Genomic DNA, 23613 nt, shown 5'->3' on the forward strand with positions numbered 1-23613 from the left:
TTATCAAGCTATATTTTGGTTTAGGGCAGTGTTTGTCACGGCACCTTTGAAAAGTATTTTCAGCCTTGATGCACCCCAGTCTAAGACTTAATTTACATTAATGCAGGTTTGGAACATGCACAAAATCACATTCCCAACTGGCAGACAAATGTGTTGTTCACCAGACCTGCAGGAAGGCCGTTAATTCTTAATAGTATCCCCCATGCATTGGCAAGTTCAGTGCTTTTACGATGCGGCACAATTTTTTAAAAGCAAAAAAAAAAGAATTTTAAGTTTTTTTTTTTTTTTTTTTTTTTAATGAATGGGTTGCTCTTACATGAAGCACAGAGTCGTACAAATGTGAAACAAAGACTCTTTCAAATGTGAGGTTGGGGGACCAGGAAAACAATGCAATTGAGCTGCATTTTTACCACTCTAAACTTCTCCTTTTAGATGCCAATGCAGCAGCCAGGGTTGTGCACATGCTCCTGGCCATGGCAGAATGAAATGTATCTCCAGATTAATGGGACTGTGCTGCAGCCGCCCTGTGCATTAGGGGTTTAAAACAGGCATTGAGGAGGCAACCTTGCCTCTTTACCACCTATCAGATTCCTCTGAACAGCAATCTGAGAATTGATTACTTTTCAGAAGAGCGTTGGTCCGGGCCACCTGCTACCATTTTTCTGCCCCCCAGTTCCTGCGTTTTCGTGCATAGGACATGCAAACAAGACTAAGTGACTCAACTATGCACAAAAACCACAGGCAGTGGTAAGCAGAAAAATGGCAGCTGGTGCTTTTGGACTTTTCAGTCACAATTTGAAATATTTTGCTGTAGCAGGAGGCAGTTTGTTCACAAAGGGCTGGAGAACAGTACACTGAGTGTCTGCAGGCAACAGTAAAGCATGATGGAGGTTCCTTGCAAGTTTGGGGCTGCGTTTTTGTAAATGCAGTTGGAGATTCAGGATCGATGGTGTTCTCAATGCTGAGAAATAAGGCAGATACTTATTCATCTTGCTATACCATCAGGGAGGCGTGTGATTGGCCTCAAATTTATTCTGCAGCAGAACAATGACCCCAAACAATACAGCCAATATCATTAAGAACTATCTCTATTGTAAAGAACAAGTAGTCCTGGAAAGGATGGTTTGAACTCAACAAAGTCCTCATCTCAACATTGTCTCTCAGATGGGTTTGAGGCAGCCTACATCCACAGAAAATCTGTGATTAGTTCTCAAAGATGTTTTGAACAACCTACCTGCCTAGTTCCTTCAAAAACTGTGTTCAAGTGGACCTAGCAGAATGAATTTTTGTTTGATGGGCGGTCACATCAAATTTCATTTGGATTTCTCTTCTGTTCATTTCATTCCATTCTATTTTGTTAAGAGGAAAAAACACGAACACTTGTATTTCTGAAAGCAGCCTTCAGTTACAGAATTTTTTTCACAGCTGCCCTAAAACTTTTGTACAATACTGTATATATATATATATATATATATATATATATATATATATATATATATATATATATATATATGTGTGTGTGTGTGTGTGTGTGTGTGTGTGTGTGTGTGTGTGTGTGTGTATGTATATATATATATATATATATATATAATATAAATTTAGTTAGTTTTTGTTTATACTTTTTCTGGTCTGTAGCCTTTCATTTTTAGATGTTTATTCTAAGCCTGCTGTCATTTTTTTATAGGGTCATGATATCTATGGATTTGACTTGGAAGTCTTGCTTCAAAGGATTAATTTATGTAAGGTTCCATTCTGGTCCAAAATAGGACGACTGAGACGCTCAACTATGCCAAAGCTTGGGGTAAGTTTTTTGCAGAGCTTGTTGCATGACACTGATTCGCTTTTTTATTTAAAAATTTTTCTCCCTTTATGATTGAGGGACACAGCTTTATATTGAAGTGGTTCTAAAGGCAGAAGTTTTTTTACCTTTTAATGCATTATGTAACCCCAATTCCAATGAAGTCATGACTTAGTAAAATCGAAAAAAAAAATGTAATGGTTTGTAAATGTCATAAACTCCTATTTATTCACAATAGTAATTACAAAACATATAGGCACACGTTTTTTACCTACATGCATTCTATACATAAAGGTAAAAAACTTGTGTGCGGCAGGATCTGGGCTGCTCTGTGCAAAATCCTTACACTCAGCAGGCACGTACGACATGTTTTTTTTTTTTTGTAATAATTAAAAATTACTTTATCACTTAAATTTAAATTAAATGTTTAAACTAGTGATTCTCAACCAGGATTCTGTGGAACCCTAGGGTTCCTCCAGAGGTTGCTAGGGGTTCCTTCAGCATTGGCCCATTTCTGCTTCTCGGATAAGTTCCCACCGACACCACTGATCTTTTTAGCTATCTGTAAGGAGGTAATTATTCCCAATCACCGCAAGTGTAAGGGCCATTCTTCCCACGGACCATCACACTAATGTATCATGAGTTGTAGATTTCTTTAGCAGGGGTTCCCTGGGACTGCAGAAATATTTCAAGGGTTCCTCTGGGTTGAGAAAGGGTGGTTTAAACTGAGAAAATGTACTATTTTAAGTAAATATGGTAATTTGGGAATTGATGGCAGCAACAAATCTCAAAGAAGTTGGGACAGGGCAACAAAAAGTGGGCAAAGTGGTACTAACAAGAGCTGGAAGAACATTTTGCAACGGGCCAGTAACCTGATTAGATCAGAGTGTCTCTCTTCTCTTTCCCTCTTCACTGGACATAGAGGCGGCAGCAGGAGCCGTTGGCTGCTTCTGCTGTCAATCACGGCCTGTGACGAAGGGGCGGGCCTTGTGTATGTCAATGGCTACACCGAGCCCAGAGGTTTTTAAAATTACATTCTTTGGGGAAAAAATACTCTGATTAATTTTTGTGAACACAAACGCTATAATACCCAATTTTTGGTGAAATTTAAGAGATTGTTATGCCGAGTATATTGATGCCTAACATGTCCTTATTTAGAATTGTTTACAACTGCTAAACATTTGACAAACTGTCACTTAAAAAAAGCTTTTACAGGTTACCAGTTTAGAGTTGTATGGAAGGTCCTGACGTTTGTTATGATACCTAATGTGTGGGTGCAATTGCTGTTTACATATGCGGGCAAGACCTTCGTGCACGTTCGCCTTTCTGCGTGAGCACAAGGGGTTGGGGGTGCTTTACGTTATTTTATCAATATTTTTCTTACCCCACCCCCCCCCCCCCCATCAACTTTTTGCGATCACAAGTGATGAACAACATCCCTTGTGCTTTGCATGGTCCGTAACCTGTTCTCGTTATGGAGAGATTCAGGGGACCCCATATAAATCCTCTGGCCTCTAAACAATCACACTGCTGTACAGTGCCATGAATTAAGTGTGTTTTGTACACTTCAAATAAAGTTTGTACAAAACTTGGGGGGCAACACACTGTCCCCTACTAGAGGGGTGTTTTATGTGGCGCTAACTAAACTATTCAAAATCATACATTAATTAAAAATAAATATATAATGAATATATTATGTAAACAATGTGCAAAAAAGTGTAAACACTGTGCAAATATGTGCAAAACACTGTCCCCTACTGTTGTCAAAGCAGTACAGCACTCCGGCAGCTCTCCATTGCAGTGGGAATAGAACCTTTATTACCTTGTTAACCTTAACATGTTAAATAAGGCACTCAAAGGTTTGGAATGAAGTACCTTTCATTTACATATTGCAGGTATTTAAAGTGTATATCCCCTTTTTTATCTAAAATTAAGCACATCCTTTCCACCTTTTAACTTGGACTAGGTTTGCAGTCTGGAGTGGCTTTGTTCACTGATTCAGGTGCAAATTTTTACTTGCATTTGAACCTAAACTGGACCCAAAAATCGCCAATGACCCTTTTCAGAAACGGATGGCAGCCGCCCCGGACATGTATGAACTGGCTCCATTGAAATCTGGTCTGATTCACATGTTGTGCAAATCGGATTTAAAAACCACATCATATTCGCAAATATGTGAAGCAAGCCTTCGTTTTCTGCTGTGCTTGCAATTTTGCTTTAGACTGCAATGTACCAGTGTTGCATAAACCAAAATAGATGTGGGTGTCATGATTTTTTTTTTTTTTTTTTTTTTTTTTTAAAAATTTGCTGTCGCTTTTTTTTTTTTTTTTTTTTACAATGTACTGTTGTGCTGCAGGTTAAAATTTCTTTGGAGGTATTCGTTTAAAAATCACTGTATTTTTCACTTTATAGGGCCGTAGTGGTTTTGCTGAGAAAAACGCAGCCTGTGGTCGCATCATCTGTGACATTCAGATATCTGCAAAAGAGCTAATCCGGTGTAAAAGCTATCACTTATCTGAATTGGTCCATCATATACTAAAAACTGAACGTCTTGTATTCCCTCCAGAAAACGTTCGCAGTGCTTACAGGTATGAAAAGGGTATAAAGTCTTTAAACTACACTATTTTAAAAGGGCACTTAAGTGTGTGTGTGTTTTTTTTTGTTTGTTTTGTTTTTTCCTTTTTTGTAATTTAACCCCCCACCCCCACCTCAAAAAAAAGTGTGTAGTTATGAATTTCCACAAATGTGTTCCTGCAAAAAAATAAAAAATCTCTTCCGTATGGGTGTTGATGCCAATAAAATCAGACAGAGGCTTCAACCCTTTTCTGCTATATCCAAACCCAAAAGTTTTGCTGAACTTCAGGAAGCAAGTTAAATACACCACTGTAAAGCTTGCCCCCAAAGTAATAGTAAGGCAATATGAATCTGGCTGGGATCCAGTGTGCTACACAAAACTAAACGGCAAAAACAATTAGCTGCACATACACTTATGGTAATTATGTTCTACTAAAGGAAGAAAAGGCATTCCCTCTTGTTCATGGAGATCCATAACCCGAAAAAGAAGCAACATTGATAATTCTGATGCCTACAGGTGAAATGGACACTAGGCATGTTGTATACTGGTAGCCACCCCCTAAGAGCCTATGACTCCTCCCACACCAATCCTACTTGTATTGCTTAGAGCCCTGAACACCGTAGTGGAGTGCCTGCCGAGATGCATGAAGGGTAAAATTTAGACCCCATGTGGGCCTTGCAGCACAGACAAGTGCTTTAAGATGGGGATTGTCCTAGTGGAGGAGAAGGGGTGGTGCATACCTGTTACATGCACATTCTTGGGTTCCTTACAGCATCTAGCATCAGTCTATTGAAAAGGTTGTAGGGCCATTACTTATTTCAGTTCTCATTTTCAAAACTTTTTTTTTTTTTTGCTTTTTGAGCCTCTGCTGATCCCTGATTCATTACAAGGTGTTTCTGCTATCTGTCCAGATACCGTTCTTGTTCTTCCTGTGCGCCTGTTGTTCCAATTTTTGGTGTTTTTGCCCAACCATTTATTACTTGAGGTGTTATTTACTGTACAGATATAGCCGCATTAAACACAAAAGCAAACCTTTTATTATATGACAACTTAAAGTGGAGGTTCACCCTAAAATAAAAAAATGACATTAAAATTCTACAAAAAATATATAAAAAAAAAAAATCATGTTTTTACCAGAAAACCCTGTTGCTGGGCAGTCTTCCTAAACTGCCTCTTCCTATTCTGCGGCGCTGTTCTCACTTCCTGCTCTTCGGTGAGCTGCCCCGTTGTCTTCTGGGACGTGTGTCTCCCAGAAAGCAACAAGGCCATTCACAAAGCGCTGCGTGACTCATGTGCAGTAGGAAATGGGCAGTGAAGCCGCAAGGCTCCAGTGCCTGTTTCCCTTAGGATGGCTGCTCCGGCACCTGATCCGATGGACGGATCGGCCTGGAGGGGGGTGGGGGGCATTGCGGACAGGTAAGTTCCTTTATTAACCACTTTCAGACCGGACCAATTTGCTGGTCAAAGACCAGACCACTTTTTGCGATTCGGCACTGCGTCGCTTTAACTGACAATTGCGCGGTCGTGCGACGTGGCTCCCAAACAAAATTAACGTCCTTTTTTTTCCCACAAATAGAGCTTTCTTTTGGTGGTATTTGATCACCCCTGCGGTTTTTATTTTTTGCGCTATAAACAAAAATAGAGCGATAATTTTGAAAAAAACGCATTATTTTTTACTTTTTGTAATAATAAATATCCCCCAAAAATATATAAAAAAACATTTTTTTCCCTCAGTTTAGGCCGATACGTATTCTTCTACATATTTTTGGTAAAAAAAAATCGCAATAAGCGATTATTGATTGGTTTGCGCAAAAGTTATAGCGTTTACAAAATAGGGATAGTTTTATAGCATTTTTATTAATAATTTTTTATTTTTTTACTAGTAATGGCGGCGATCTGCGATTTTTATTGTGACTGCGACATTGTGGGGGACCCATCGGACATTTTTGACACATTTTTGGGACCATTGTCATTTATACAGTAATCACTGCTATATAAATGCAGTGATTCCTGTGTAAATGACACTGGCAGTGAAAGGGTTAACCAGTGGGTGGCAGTGTAGGGGTTAAGTGTTCCTAGGGGTGTGTTACTAACTGTGGGGGGGTTGGGCTTTCATTTAGTGTACACTGATCTCTGCTCCAATCACATGGAGCAGAGATCAGCGTTACTAGTTGCTAGGCAGAATGGAAAAATGTTTATACAGCATTTCCTCCATTCGGCCGCTCCGTGAGACGATCGCGGGGATGCCCGCGGTGGTCGAGTCCGCGGGTCCCGCGACCGGACTCACGGGGGTCCCGACCAGCGCGGGAGCGCGCCGCCGCCGGCGCGCTCCCGATGGCACGGCGGCAACGAATATTGGACGTACATGTACGCCAATATGCCTGCCCGTGCCATTCTGTCGACGTACATCGTCGTGCGCTGGTCGGGAAGTGGTTAAGTCAGCAGCTACAGCGTTTGTAGTTGCTGACTTAAAAAAAATAAAAAAGGAAAAAAGCCTGGAACACTGTTTTAACAATTCTTTAGATGCAGTGGCTGCTTTTTCTTTTTTAGGTGTTCTATACGGTTTTTTTTTTAGCATTTTTCAACAGAACAAGCTCTCTTGTAAATTTAGTGTGCTTAAAACAAAGTTACTACTGGCAGGGGGTGCTTAGAACAATCAGCTTTTATTTACTCATGTAAAACCTTTTATCCCAAAATAAAAAAAAATGTTGCTATAGCTGCCTGTGTAACTGCAGTGTGAGCTGGAGTTTGGGTTCAATTTTGTTAGATGCACTAGCAGATTTAGATACATTAACCTTCTCTCCTGATGCTGTCCAAAGACTCCATCGCGATTGGGGGTACTCTTTTACAGGTGGTGTTACTGGCCAGCTCACCAGGTGAAAACAGCCACCACATATTAATGATTTGTAAGCTGCAATATTACATTTTTGGTTTTGAGTTTAATATTGCTTTAAGATGGCATGAATTTTATTGTACTTATCTTGGAGTACAGGGCACAGGTCCTTTCACTCTTTTGTGATTTCCTTACTGCTTGCTAAAGAACTGAAGCCTCATGCTGTGGGTGGGGTTACTGAGGGGAGATGTCCAATCACAGGAAGGTAGCGGCATGTATCTGGTCTAAGGTTCAACTCGTGTGTCTGTACTGTGGTCTAATATGTAATGCCATATGTATGCCAAATTTCCTACAATTTCTCCCTGTGTATTTGATTCTTTGCAAATATTAAAATGGTGATTTTTGCAGACCAGGGCATAGACACATGCCTGAAATGGCTCTGCTGGCGATGTGTACTGTTGGACAGGCTGGCATAAAGTTTTTACTCATGTCACGTTTTCTGTAATATCAGGCATTTTTGCATTTTTTTTATTAAGTATTTCTTGGGGGGAATGTTTTCATGTTTTTCTAGGCAAAAATATGAAGTGTTCCTTTTTTTTTTTTTTTTAAATATCTTTTATTATCTGACACCACAAATATTCCATTTAACGATGCAATGCACCTCTGCTTCTAACCTTGGATAGGTCATATTTAAAACATTGAAAATCAAAATTGTCTGTAGTATATAAAATATATGCTGACAAGTCTATATTCAGCTCACTGACCTGACCAGTCTTGTAAACAACAACCTTTATATTGGAAGAGGCTGCTTTTACATTGGAAATAATGCACAGGGGAGAAATTTAAATGATACATCATTTGGCTCACAGTGAACATGACAGACTGAGAGCTTCTTTAAATGTAAGAGCTACATATTCCATTAGAACAGATTGGTCCAGACATTGAACTAAATTCAGCCTGAAATTACTCTTACTTTGCACAGGAATTTAAAAATTGTTATACTTGTATTTGTTTGACCTCTGCAAATTCAAGGTAAACATTTTTTTGAAGGTGGTTTTAGCAGTTAGAATACAGTGACAGGGGAACCATAGTAACCACATGTTGTCTTTTGTCATGTAGATATTTAAATGTAGAGTGCACTGTTGCTTTTTTACCTTTGTTTTATATAAATTGGGGCCTGTAGTCTGTTTTTTGTATTTATTTTTTTATAAACACATGGCAAAGGTCATCTAAATGTAAATGTGATCAATGGTGATGTATAGTTTGCAAATATATGAGGAGGAGAAGGCCATATGGAGACCCTCATGGGAGACAAGCCAGATATTGTGGTCTGGTATTATGACCTATTACAGGAAATTAAATGATGTATATTTGGTCTGGTAATGTACTAGTTTTATTTGAAGGGAAGATCTATTTGTATAAAATCCAATCATATGAGAGTCTCCAAGGTATGCACATTAAGAATGAAGTAGTCTGTTATAAAGCTATTGGTGCATGCATTTCTCCTTTGGGAAACATTGTGCTTTGAGATGCGCTAGGTGTTTTGATTCTGCACTTGTTGTATATATTCTCCCCGTAGCTTTCTCTGTCCTTTTTTGGTACAACTTATATGGCAGCCCTAAGGCAGGGTCTGTCATTGCCATGCTTGTGGATGTCAGTGATTTTATGCGTTGTGTGGTGACCCTTTTCTTTCTGCTTTTATTCAGTATGAGCACACAGATTATTCCTCCTGTGCAACCCCCCTCCTTCTCTTTGTGGGATCTTGCCCCGGTCCTGGCAGTTTTATAGTCCTGGCCTGCTTCTTGAAAAAATTCTCTGACTGCTTCTTACACACAAGGCTGTCTAGTGGACGTTATTTCGGCTTGCAGGGTCATGGAGTTGGCTACATATTTCTTCAAGGAACAGATTCTGGTTCTCCACCAGTTGAAGGTGGCACGAGTTCTTGATTCCCTTGGTTTCTTTGTTTTCATTTGAATCGGTATACAGTATATGTTGCCTTTTTTTTGTTGGTCCTACTCTTAAACATACACAACAGTAGGCAATACACACTTGTTGGGGCAGTTTGAATTTGAAGTGTACAGCTTTGTGTCAACAGTCTGATTCCCTGTTTGCTTAACCACTTGCCGACCGCCGCACGACGATGTACGTCGACAGAATGGCACGGGCAGGCATAAGGGCTTACATGTACGTCCTTGCCTGCCCGCGGGTCGGGGGCCCGATCGGGCCCCCGCCCGGTGCCTGCGGCGGTCGGTATTCGTTCGGGAGCGATCCCGGACGAGGGGACGGCCATTCATTCATGGCCACCCCCTCGCGATCGCTCCCGACGAATGAAAATGTCCCGTGACATCACTTCCTCTCCTGTAATGTAAACACAGGAGAGGAAGTGATGTATTCTCTCCTCCGTGTCGGTATTTTTCGTTCCGGCACCGAGGAGAGAGCATCGGTGAATTGCACAAGCACTACACTACACAGTAGAACATGCCAGGCACACTCACACCCCCCCTTTACCCCCCGATCACCCCCCAATTACCCCTGCCCCCCCAGTCACAGTGACACCAATTGCTTTTTTTTTATTTTTTTTATTTTTTTTTTGCATTGGTGTCATTTGTGACTGTAATAACTGTTAGGGCAGTTAGGGTTAGCCCCCTTTAGTTCTAATGTGCCCCCCTAACCCCCCCAATAAAGGTTTAACCCCGTGATCACCCCCCCTCGCCAGTGTCACTAAGGCTGGGTTCACATTGCAGCGGTTTATGAGAACGAATGTGATTCGCACCGCACTGCAGTGCAAATCACATCCGATCTCTGTGCGATTCGAGTTCAGCCATACAGATAGTATGGCTGAATTCGTGTCGCACCCGCCGCAAATTCGCACGGGACCCTTTTTTGGCCCGCAGCAGAATCGGATCGCATGGGTGTTCACACCATGCGATCCGAGTTTGCAGATCGCACTGCGATATGCGAACTGATCTGGGGGTGTCATTAACATTTCACTGACACTCCCAGCAGTTCGCATAGGGCAGTGTGAACTGCCGCCGGGAGGCATGTGATGCGGGAACCCGCCGCGCATTCGTGGCGTTCCCACATCGCTCCATTGTGAACCCAGCCTAATAAGCGATCGTTTTTCTGATCACTGTATTAGTGTCACAGGTGACGCTAGTTAGGCAGGTAGGTATTTAGGTTCGCCGCAGCTTTTTATAGCGCCAGGGACCCCCATATACTACCGCATAAAGCCCCCTGATTGCCCCCTAGTTAACCCTTTCACCAGTGATCACCATATAACTGTTACAGGTGACGCTGGTTGGTTAGTTATTTTTTTTATAGTTTCAGGGCACCCGCCATTTATTACCTAGTCTCACTAGTGTACCCCTAAATTTAGGGGTGTCTACTTTCCAAAATGGGGTCATTTGGGGGGGGGGGGTTTGTGCCATCTTGGCATTTTATGGCCTTCAAAACTGTAACGCCCTTAGAAAGCCTGAAGGCGGTGCTTGGTTTTCGGGGCCCCGTACGCGGCTAGGCTCCCAAAAAGTCCCACATATGTGGTATCCCCGTGCTCAGGAGAAGCAGCAGAATTTATTTTGGGGTGTCATTTCACATATGCCCATGGCATGCGTGAGCAATATATCATTTAGTGACAACTTTGTGAAAAAAAAAAAAAAAAAGTTTGTAATTTTCCCGCAACTTGTGGCAAAATATAAAATATTCCATGGACTCAACATGCCTCTCAGCAAATAGCTTGGGGTGTCTACTTTCTAAAATGGGGTCATTTGTGGGGGTTTTGTGCCATCTTGGCATTTTATGGCCTTCAAAACTGTAATAGGTAGTGAGGAGTGAAGTCAAATATTTACGCCCTTAGAAAACCTGAAGGCGGTTCTTGGTTTTCGGGGCCCCGTACGTGGCTAGGCTCCCAAAAAGTACCACATATGTGGTATCCCCGTACTCAGGAGAAGCAGGAGAATTTATTTTGGGGTGTCATTTCACATATGCCCATAGCATGTGTGAGCAATATATCATTTAGTGATAACTTTGTGTAAAAATTTTTTTTATTTTTTGTCATTATTCAATCGCTTGAGGCAAAAAAATAAAATATTTAATGGGCTCAACATGCCACTTATCAATTTCCTTAGGGTGTCTACTTTCCAAAATGGGGTGATTTGGGGGGGTTTTGTACTGCCCTGCCATTTTAGCACCTCAAGAAATGAGATAGGCAGTCGTAAACTAAAAGCTGCGTAAATTCCAGAAAACGTACCTTAGTTTGTAGATGTGACAACTTTTGCGCAACCCAATAAATATACAATTATTGACTTTTTTTTTACCAAAGACATGTGGCTGAATACAGTTTGGCCTAAATGTATGACTAAAATTGAATTTATTGGATTTTTCTAATAACAAAAAGTAGAAAATATCATTTTTTTTCAAAATTTGCGGTCTTTTTACGTTTATATCGCAAAAAATAAAAATCGCAGAGGCAATCAAATACCATCAAAAGAAAGCTCTATTTGTGGGAAGAAAAGGACGCAAATTTTGTTTGGGTACAACATTGCATGACCGCGCAATTACCAGTTAAAGCAGCGCAGTGCCAAATTGTAAAAAGACCTCTGGTCATTTACCAGCAAAATGGTCCGGTCTGAAGGTGGTTAAAGGACCTCATAAGGGTCAGGCTATTTCTAAATCCACTTTTTCTTGGTGGATTAATTGGCTCATTTCTGAAGCTTATGGTAACAAGAGCCAATGAGTTTGTCAAAGGCTTTTTGTGTTTACTTCAAGAAGACACAAGGGGAAACACTCTTGCTGGTTTTCCTGAGTCAAAACTTGTTTGGCATGCATATAATAAACTAGGGAGCAAGGTTTGTAGTCTATTGGCTAATATTTTAGTATAAATGTAAATGCCTACATTGGTCATAGATGTGCAGTGGAAGCTACTACAATTTAAGCCATTTCCTTGTTTGAGTATTACTGATGCGTGCTTCAAGTGCCTGATTTGAGAATTGGCACAAATCTGAGTTGGTTTACTAGTCCTGAAGAAAAAGGAAGGCTAAGGTGTCCTTGAATGCTTTTTATTAAACCCGATTGTAAAACCCTTCTGGACTTGGGGTTGTTGGCACTACAGGAGAAAAGAGCATCAAAGAATTTATTTTTGTGGAAAGGTGCCAGTTTATCTCCCAACTCCATGTTAGGGAATATTTATTTATGTATATAGGGATCATAGCTTGTCTGACTCTAATTGAAGTGCTTCTTGGTGCCGGGATTTGTGAGCAGTCTCAAAATACTGCAATCCCTAATCAGGTAGTTTGGGGGGGGGCTGTGTGTTGTGTGTTTTTTTTTTTTTTTTTTTTGCTGAAAGCCGTGTTTGATGTCTCTTGAAGACACATTTAAAGCAGCACTAAAGGCCTCCTCTGTTTAAAACCTAGTACACATGTGCCGAATGTCGAGCGACATTCCCCCCATGTGTATGGCAGCCGGTCCAACAAAAGCTGGTCTTTCACGTGATGACAACACGTGTCAGTACGTGACCATGCAGCTACCTACACCATCCGATCAGCTGTCTTCTCAACCCGGGAACGCCGCTCCATGAAAGATCAGCAGAGTTGTGAGTGAGATGGGAACCATTGCAATATTAAATGCTTGTTTGAATTTAAAAGTTTTGTAAGGTCGGAATTTAATCCTCAAATTTTATTGGATTATACTGTGTACATATCTCTTGCTTGTCACGAGCAATACCTAGATGGAGGGATACAGTGCCTGCTAAAAGGAATTGATTAATACAAGCAAATATCCTTGATCTTTCTAGTAAGTTCATTACCTTAGGGGATTTCTCACACAGTGTGGTGATGGGTTTCAGCTGGATTCAGACCCCATATGAACTTTTATTTGATGGATTTATGACATGAATTGAGATACAATTTCTATAGTTTTAGATTTTCCAGTGCTATTTATTTTATAGCTTCACTGTAACATATTTTGAGATTTGTTTATATGTATAGTGGCTGCTTATGTTTCTGGTGGAAAACAACATTGTTACTGAGCGCTGGGAGAGAGGTACCATTTATGTTTGTGCTTGATTATCTCTCGTTTTATAAGGACTACAATAGTTTTCTAAACTGCACTTTAATAAAAGTACCCATTTTTAAGTTTATATTAATGTTCTGGGAACCTATGACTTTATATGCTTTGGTAACAAGAATGGTTGGCTAGTGTTACCCTTTAAAATCTATACTTCTGATTTATTAATCACAAGATATGATATGGGTTAAATGAGAATTCTAAAGACGAGGAGGAAAAGCTTTAAATATAATAACATTTATTAAAAGTAGTTGAAAGTCTAGCTAACACACAAATCTCTATCTATGGTCTTACATCAAGGAAGAAAATACTAGGTTGAAATATAATATTTACATGCAGGAATACAAAGCATATTCTCTAAGACAGTGATCTACAAGCATATTTAGGTACAAGCAACACCTTAACCATAATTACCCATCCTTACAAACGTTCCACTCTTGAGGACTGGTTTCCCAAAAAGAGACCTGTTACCTCCCCTTTGCTCTGAGTATATGCCTTCATGCTGATGCCCCATAGGCTGCCTTAACTTGATCATGATTGGAGGGCTTACTACAAAAGTCGGCCCCCTTTCATGAAAATCCTTGTGACTATTCTTAAACAGAAGATTTAATTGGATTTCCCCAGGAACTTATTATGGTTGGGCTCTCTTCATTGTCTACCCCAGCATGGGGTCCTTTGAAGTGAGTAGGTGTAGAACAATGGGAGTGGTTCTCCATTGTTGATATATACAAGTCTCGGCCCCGTATTTTCTGCTCTTAACAAGCACCTGGGGGAAGGCATTATACCTGGCTTTCATAGATGCAAGCCAAATGAGATCTATTTCTAATTGCAATATTGTACAGATATTAATGAAGATTTCACATAAACTCACAAGGCAACACTAGGATGGCTACTAAGTGACATCTGTCTAATCATATGCAGTTTGTGTTATGCTTCTCTAGCTGGTCAGATTAAAAAATAATATAACCATTTCTCTACCATAATAATCCTAGTTGGGCGTTTTTCATCTTTCTAGTTACATAAAGTGTATACAAATGTAATTTTTTTTTGCACTTAATGTGTCTGAAAATATTCAATGTTTGAATGTGATGTTGTCCCTGCAGTGAGTCTTCACAGCTTCTCCACATGTTGGAAAACACCTGGATGGATGCCAAATTCATTCTGCAGATCATGTGTGAGCTGAATGTTCTGCCCCTGGCGTTGCAGATCACCAATATTGCAGGAAATGTCCTGGTAAGTATTTATAAGCTGTTCGCTATTGCCTTAGAGGGCTTGCAACTTGAAATAAACATGGTTACTTTTCCCTCATAACCTATATGTAGTTAATGTCAGATCCCTCAATCTTGCTGTTAACAATTCTTAATCAGTATATATGAAGATCCAGAGCTATAGTCCTACCTCTGGGAGGCAGGCCACTTGGAAAAGAGAAAACACTTCCTCCTTTTCACAATCTATTTGGCAGCTTACACTAGACAGATGTTATCTTTCCACCTTTCTGCTATTAATCTGATTTTGCTCATCAGAATTAAAACCAAGCAAGAGTTGCCTTGTTCTTGGGTAAAATTTATAGCAAGTACATTTTATCCCCAAAATGGTATCTCTAACTTGCATTCTTTTAGGACCTGCTAGTCTGGAGAAAGTTTGTCTTGGATTCTCCTTTATGGTGCAACTGAATATGCAGAGTATTCATTTTCAGTGGTCTTTCCACCTTTTAGGAAGGGTTGAAATGTAAGCACCACGCCACTGCTAAGAGGCCCAGATACAACTTTATTCCATTAAAGGTCAGGGGTACAGATCAAGAAATAACCAATACGTTTTAGGGGTCTACATGCCCCCCTTCATCAGGTATAGAAAAATCATTTAGAGGATTATCATGTCAATCTGACATACAATGTCCCCTTCACGGGGTCATAATTAAAACCAAATTGTCAATAGCAATGAGTGTCAAAATTACATAAGAATATGAATGCTGAACAAAAATAAGAACATGGATGCTGAAAGCTAAAGAACAAAAATAAAAACATAACAATAATCATCACTATTACTAAAATGATAGATTATGGATGAGATGTTAATCTAATTAGGCCCCTTTCACACTGACGTCCCGTTCAGGCCCGCCTGTCAGTTTTTCAGGCGGACCTGAACGGGTGCTCCATAGAGCTCTATGGAGCGTCGGATGTCAGCGGTGACATGTCCGCTGACATCCGACCCGCTCCGATCCGAAAAAGTGTGACGGAGGAAAAAGCTATTTTTCCATCCGTCTGCGGATCGGATCGGGTGACGACGGGCACTGCGGTCCGTCGCCATCCGATCTCCCATAGGGGAGAGCGGCGCTGTGACAGGTCTGTCCCTGCGCAGTGTGCAGAGACAGACCTGTCATCTCCCTGCTCAGCGGGGATCGGCGGAGTGATCCCCGCTGAGCAAACGGATATCCACGGGGCGGATCAGAACTGATCCGCCCCGTGTGAAAGGACCCTAAAAAGAGGAAGAAGGAAAATAACCTTTTGAAATTGGCATGTGTATAAATGGAACCGTACAATATACAATCTGAAAAATGTAAACAAAAAATTATGGCGTAATACTAATTACTACTAACAATCATAAATCATAATCCCTATAAAAAAAATACATTCTTGGCAATAAATGAATCTAAAGGGAATAAATGTATGAAAACTTGAATTTTGATACCCAGGATCCAGATCATTTAAACCTGGGGTCAGCAACCTTCTTCCACTTAAGGGACAGATTCAATGTATGTGAATGTGTGGAGGGCCGCATTCATCTGCTAATGAAGTAATAATCCCAACATAGTAATAACAGTATGGGTTTACCTCACTTTAAGATGCTTCACTAATACAAAGCCAGTTAACCCTGAAGGAGCATGTGGCTGTGGGGATTCAGATTTTACTGCTGCCCCCTCCCCAATCCTTTGTCCACTGCAACCCCCCACAAACGCACACACAAACACTGTGTTTTTTTTTTTTTTTTTTTTTTTAGGTGTAGGTAGAACTCCCCTACCTTACACAGGTGTACAGCAGAGCAGCGATCGGCATCAAGGTCAGGATTGGGGTGGGAACTGATAACTTTTCCCGTTAAAGTGGTTGTAAACCCAGATAAAAAAAAAAAAAAAAAAAACCTGCAAGACATAGGCATAGCAAGCTAGTATGCATCATATACTAGCTCATTATGAAATACCTTAGAACAATGCTGTTGGGACTGGCGACATGATGTCTGAGTTACTTCTGGGTTTGCGGCTCTGTGATTGGCTGGAGCCGCGATTACATCCCCATGCATGCGAGTGGGAGCCCCCAGAAACGGCACATGCGGTTACAGTGAATATTTCCTAAACTATGCAAGTTTGAGAATTTCACGGTACCTACAGGTAAGCCTTATTATAGGCTTACCTGTAGGTAAAAGTGGTTGTACAGGGTTTACAACCACTTTAACAGGCTGGTGATTTGATTGCTGGCGATCCTAGCAACCGATCCTAGCAACCAATTTCCTGCTGTTTAATGTAAAATGTTAATTCCATTCCTGCCCGCATCCTGTCCTGTGATACCGGCTGCTCGCCACTGTCCAATGAAGAGGACAGTGGTGAAAATGTCTGCGGGCCGGGTACCCAAGAATTGATCATGTGTGCTGACGGGTCAGACATTAAGCATTGGTGGGCCACGGATTTCCGACCCCTGATTTACACCAACATTAACACCTTAAAACGGTAGTAAACCATGGCTGTTAAAAACAAAAACAAAAAAACCTGTAAGACAATGGCATGATGCGCTCTCCAGCAGCTCGCTATCACTGCTGGAAGGCCTGACATTGCCCCACCCACCGCCCTCCTGGGTTTGTGGGGCTACTGTGCTTTGAGCGGCCGGAGCTGCTATGACGTCACTCCTGCATATCCCGGACCTTCAGCGCGCATGAGCCAGTGATGTCACCGGCTGCATCCAGTTTGAATATCGATGCACGTTTATTATAGACTTACCAATAGGTAAAAATCAAAGCGGACTTCACTACCACTTTAACAATAACCTTAAAATAAACCTATGGGTCCAGCACTAGCTTTCCATTTTCCTCAACTGTTTGCACCTTATCAAGGCTGGGTACACACCAGACGTTTTGTAACTTTTTTTTTTTTTTTTCCTTCGACCCAGTGGGCTAAAGGGGGAAAAAAAACAAAGCTGATTGGATACTGGTTTACCAGCATGCCTTCTCAATAGAATCTGGTTGCAAGACCGACTTCTATAGAACAGACAGCTGTACACATGAGCTGAAAGTTTTCCGCTTCCTGCCAAACCAGCTGTTTTCTCTAGATTGGCCTGCAGTGTTGCACTTGACAGTAATATTCTGTGAGTGTGTTCTTTTGCTTCTTGCTTTTCCCACCCTACCCCATTGAGATTTCTGGACAGTAAGAGAAGAAAACGGCCTAGTGCATAGAGCACCTAATAAATAAAAAAAAAAAAATAATAAAAAAAAAAAAAAAAATATATATATATATATATATATATATATATATATATATATATATATATATATATATATATATATATATATATATATATATATATATATTTTACAAAAACCTGGTAAGTATATTGCATATAACAAAGTATCAAACATACAATGAAGACGAAAGTACTTCACAGTGCTGGTTTGAAGCAGGCTTGAAACATACGTAGTGTTGAGAATAATGCCAACATGTTTTGGACTATCCGCCCTTTTTCCTAGGCATAACGAACATCTTGTGTACACATGGTCTAAAATATAAGTGTAGTCAAATTAGTACAAATATGACAAGGAAAAACAGGTGCATAGCTCTAAATGTTCATCGTTGGTAAATGATGCTAGAAAAGATAAATATACTCACAAGCCTGGAACTGTCACTGATAGTCAACAGCAGGGGGTAAAAGTACTGTAGTATGGATCAAAAATCTCAGTGTTGTGGTGGGTTGGAATATAACGGTGTGCCACTGAGAAGCCAAACGTTAGCAAAACAAGGCACTGAATAATAGTGTCCGGGGATGCTAGAGCTGCAGGATCTCAACTGTCTGTTTACCTAAGTGGGCAGAACAGTGTAACAACGGCCAATATCCAAAAAAGATGTATCTGCTAAAAAATACAAAACTATCAGAGGTTGGGAGTAGCTGAAGCCGATGAGACGGACTGGAGGCTGCTGATGGTGCCTTTCCACAGCTGATTGCCATAACCCTTTTAGGTTATTTAAGACCTGCACTCATGGCGTTCAGCACGCCGTGGGTTGCATGCCGCTGAGGATTGCCCAAATATAAACTCCAGTTTAGGTGAGGACAATAATTGTCCAAATGTTTAAGCAATATTTTCACAGAAAATGCACTAAAATCAATATTGGCGATAAAAACACAGCAAATGTCACAAAATTCCTACTAAATATAAAAGCTTAACCTGTGTTAACAAATATTTGCAAATTTTAAATTGCAACTTTTTGGTGCAACGGTTAAAACTGACTTATGCAAAAAATTTAAATACTGTATATACTCAAGTATAGGCCGACCCGAATATAAGCTGAGGCACCTAATTTTGCCACAAAAAAATGGAAAAATGTATTGACTCGAGTATAAGCCTAGGGTGGGAAATGCAGCAGCTACCGGTAAATTTAAAAAATTAAAAATGGATACCAATAATGTTTTTGAATATTTATTTCAAAGAAAAACAGTAAAGTAGCTCTGCAAGTGGAAGAGGGTCAATAAAAACAATATGGTATCAACAACTTTAAAAGTACAGAAACCTTAGCTCAATCAGCAACCAAGCTAAAACACAAGAGTTAAAATCCTTCAAAACTGGATTGCTCCTCATCTGTATGTCCAAACCGCTTCCGCATTAGCTGGTGTGAGGTTATCAGCATAGACATTGTCATCGTTGAGTTTGCAGTCGTACCTATCACTGCTGTCATTGTCATACAAAGCGCTGTCTTCACTTTCATCCATAGCATTACTAATGCCACATTTCTTGAAGGCGCATTGCACCATGTCCTCTGGAATCTCTTCCCATGCATCACGAACCCACTTTGCTGTCAATTCTATGTTCGGCTTCATCAGATTTCCACCTTTTTTTTTTTTTTTCCACTCGTGCTTGACCAGATGACATTGATTCATGCCACGTCTTTCGCACACGGTCTTTAAAAGGTTTACTTAAACACACATCTAGGGGCTGCAATATAGATGTAAGCCCACCTGGAATAAGGACCAAAGTAACTTGAGAAGACTTTGCCCATTTTTTTTTTCTTCTTCTTTTTTTTTTTTTATTTTTTTTAATGTCATCAGATGTGTGGGCTCTGAACATATCCCAAACTAGTAATGATATTTTTTTTTTCTTTAAGGCTGCTCCTGGTCGTCCGTTCCAAATTTCTTACAGCCATTTTTTTGTTCTGTCCTTATCCATCCAGCCTTTAATATCTGCACGCACTGTAATTTGTGGTGAGAATTTTGACCTTTTTAGGCAAGGTCTTTCTTTTAAAAATGATAGGCCGCAGCTTAATTCCATTAGCCAAACATGACAGAACGACTGTGACATTTTTTTTTTTTTTTTTAATTTCCTGTGGTTCTGAGAAAAATAGTTTTGTCTCCTAAACTCGCCACAGTTGTGTTTCTTGGAAGATCAAAGGTCATAGGCGTTTCATCCATATTTCCAGTATCTCCCAGGTCATAGTTATGGATCCTTCTTTGTTTTATGATGAATTAATAGAATGACATCACTTTTTCATCAAGGTCTTTTGCCAACTTCTGTGAAATCTTTGTCCTTTGCCGCAAACATAGGGCAAACCTAATCATGAAGCAGGTACACCATCCTGCTAACGCAACAACATTTTCATTGCCTGGTGCTTTTAATTTGTCATCTTTAGCCATTTGAAGGGCACGTAAGCGAATTTCTATGCATGTTACGCAGTAACCATTTTGACAACGCTCCATAACCCATTTATGCAATTCAGTCTCTAGAGCCCCATATGAAGTTGCTAAACCACATCAAGCTTTTTTTGCCTTTGGAATCTTTTCCAAGTCAGCTTTCATTTTTCGACCCTCCCTGACTTTTTTTTCAGCAACACAAAATTCCCTACTTTCAATACTGTTATTGCTTTCTTCTGCTCTTGACACAACCTTAAGTTTGAAACCAGCTTCGTATGACCTGCGTTTTTCTTTTGGTCCAGGATTAGAACCATTGGAATCCATTTCTAATAGGATAAAAAGAGAGACTCGTTTGAGGCCTAATGCAGGTTATTACAGAATGTGATAACGTGACTGTTTGCATAAAGCAGCCTGTGTTCGGGCTCATAATATACAGCCTGCCAGTGCCCATTATATACAGCCTGCCAGTTTAAATGTCAAACAGTTTGTCTCAACCATCTAAATATCACATGGCCCGCCCCCTTTTCTCCTCCATTTCAGGCATTTTTTCACTCTAGTATAAGCAGAGGTGGGTTTTTTCAGCCAACAAATTGGCTGAAAAACTCGACTTGTACTCTAGTATATACGGGGGGTGGCTGCATTGGGCATCACATTTTAGGTTAATGGTTCTGATCAGCGGCTTCTTAGCTGCTAATCGGAGCTATTTGTTCAACAGAGTTTGCTGAAAAGTTCTGATATAAAATGAGCTTATAGCAGAGGAGGAATGCAGGTTCGTAGGCATACAGACCTGGAAGCGAAAGGGTTAAACACAATAAAAATAAATGCACCCATATTTGCAGTAAAAGGTGCATTTATTAATATATATATATATATATATATTTTTTTGCGTGCTTGCCTGCAAAGCGTTGCAGCTATGAGTGTTATGCCCTGTACACGCGGTCGGACTTTCCGACCCAAAATGAGGGCTCCATCTGACTTTTTCCGCCGGAATTTCCGTAACACAAAGTTTGAGATCTGGATCTAAAATTTTCTGACAACAAAATCCGAAAATTTAAATTCCGATCGTGTGTATACAATTCCGACGCACAAAGTGCCACACATGCTCAGAATAAATTACGAGCCGAAAGAGGCTACTGGCCTCTTTATAATCCCGTTGTATGTGTTTTACAACCCCTCGTTCTGAACGTTTGGATTTTCTGACAACTTTGTGCAACTGTGTGTATGCAACAAAATCTGTTGTCAGAATGTCCGACCATGTGTACAGGGCATTACACTCTAAATATTGTTGTGCTTTTAAGGACATTTTCCCGCACAATATTTACTAAGTAATTTTTAACGAAGATATTTTTAAGATACAGAATCAGTCTATATGACACAGTCTATATATGTGAAACGTATTCACGGAGACGAGTGATCATACAAAATAGTTACATTTATTGGTTGACAGAAAACAAATAATTACATGAAATATTAAAATACAGATTGCATTACTTTATCATTTTGACAATTACTGGAAACACCCTCCAACTGGGCGTAGTAGTACCTTGGACACAATTATCACCATTATCATTTCTCGGTAGAATCAATAACCTTTTGATATTTGACAATTAAACAGAATGTCTGTATTTCACACATCCAACCGTTACTATACTGCAGGTAAGTAAGTGGTTAACAATGTGAAATAAATTGGACATTTGTTTGTCAACAAAATTGGCATCTATGCAAAAAGAAATTTATAATGAAAAATAAATTTAGAGAAAAAATCTAAAAGGCGGTTATTGATTCGGGAGAAATATTTCCAATAATAGAACATTCAAAAAATTAATATTTAAGAGAACATAGAATAGATGATAAACATATATTTACCCATTTCCAATATGGCTATTAGTGTGGAGTATTAGTTACCAGGAATTTTAAGATGGCTGCCGTGGCTTCAACATTCCAAGGAGCAGGGATCTTCATGAATGTAAAATGTGTATTCATGCATGTCTTCCAGTGTCCCTTCTCAGGGGGGGTCCCTAAGCTTCCCCCTAAACTCTCCCCCCAGCTCTCCTCCGAGCTTCCTTTTTTTCACCATCTTTCTAGTTTCTTAAATATCCTCTTCAACAAAAGGATCATAAAATTATACTAAGTTCTGCCCATAGGGTATGTGTTCCCCCCTCATTGGCCGGCAGACTTAATGGTTAGCTTTCCCGGGAGTCTCGTGATTTTAAGGTAATAGCACCTTCCACCACCAGGTGTCTCACCTATGTTTGGTGTTTTATTTCTTTAAGTGAATATTTTTCTAATTCTGTAATATGTGTTCGTTATTTATATGTTCTAACGAATATATTCGAGTGTTCAAGAATTATGGCATAATGTAGAATACGCTTTAACATAAATTTCCAATAATCACTTGCATAAATTGGTGATATATATGCATATCACTGTATATCTGTTAATCTTTAGTCCGTTTAGAAAGGACACAGGTTAGATATATATCAAACAAATCACATACAATTATTATCTATATGGATACATGTATAATTTGGGTATCCAATCAATATTTGTTTATCTAAACATAGGTTAAATTCTTATACAATTCTAATCATGATTTATGTTTTTTATAATACTAATTTGTTGCTAAAGCACTTCTACTTATAATCATACTTTCATATATAATTTCTTTGTGACCAAGTTCTTTAGATCATTAGATACTAAAATTATAATCTCAGTTGTGACCTATATATATAATTTGAATGGCTTAGAAAAATATTTATGTTACTGGTATATGAATCTTACAGCAGGTTTTGAGATGAACTCTATAATAAGATATCATATCCCGGCTTCTAATATACGTATATTATGATGTAAAAAAAAATACACAATTTTCAATGTTTCCTCGTCGTGTCTTCAATTGAACAGTGAACATTCATGCATACAGTCCCATTGTTTACTTTTCTAATAGAGGTGTCTTATTGCCCTGTGGGGGAGATCTCCATTTCATATCTTAGCCATTATCTCATGAGAAGCTAGGACAACACTGACTACTTGGCTTATTGATCTCTCACTTTCTGAGACAATGGGATATTTGTTCTGGTCATTCAGGTTTAATGGCTGTTGGTCACAGGTACTCCAAAGTATAACCCAAACCTTGTCCTATCTATTTGCATGGTTGTGTACTACCCAAACAGTCTTTTACTTACGTACAATGGGGTTCTCTAGTTAAGGGTTATTTCCATGTGATAAATACTTATGCAAGTTTGGCCTTCTCACTCTAACCAACAAAATAAGTAAACAGCTTTTTGTTTGGTGACAGAAGATACCATTGTTTCAGCGAGTTTCTGTCCCAATGCATGCTTGTAAAAGTTTTCAATAGTTAATGTAGTGATCATGTATTTTGTGTTCTTCAAGAGGGTAATAGTTCAATGATAGCAAAATTGTAGATCATCTGTTCCTAAGGCCTAAACAATCTCACCTCTTTGACAGA

The 23613-nt window shown here is 39.7% G+C and overlaps 1 protein-coding gene across 1 annotated transcript in view; it reads left to right on the plus strand.

The window, feature by feature from the left end:
• The window catches only part of POLA1 (DNA polymerase alpha 1, catalytic subunit), a 539463-nt gene that overhangs the window by 105299 nt on the left and 410551 nt on the right, over positions 1-23613 (plus strand). Inside the window, exons 19-21 of the mRNA XM_077480771.1 lie at positions 1685-1801; positions 4211-4386; positions 14370-14499. Coding sequence (XP_077336897.1) covers positions 1685-1801; positions 4211-4386; positions 14370-14499 — 423 coding nt within the window. The remainder of the gene's footprint in view (positions 1-1684; positions 1802-4210; positions 4387-14369; positions 14500-23613) is intronic.

Source organism: Lithobates pipiens, unplaced genomic scaffold (genome assembly GCF_037356315.1).
Source record: "Lithobates pipiens isolate NorthernLeopardFrog02 unplaced genomic scaffold, aLitPip1_a1.2 Scaffold_16, whole genome shotgun sequence".
Lineage (NCBI taxonomy): Eukaryota > Metazoa > Chordata > Amphibia > Anura > Ranidae > Lithobates > Lithobates pipiens.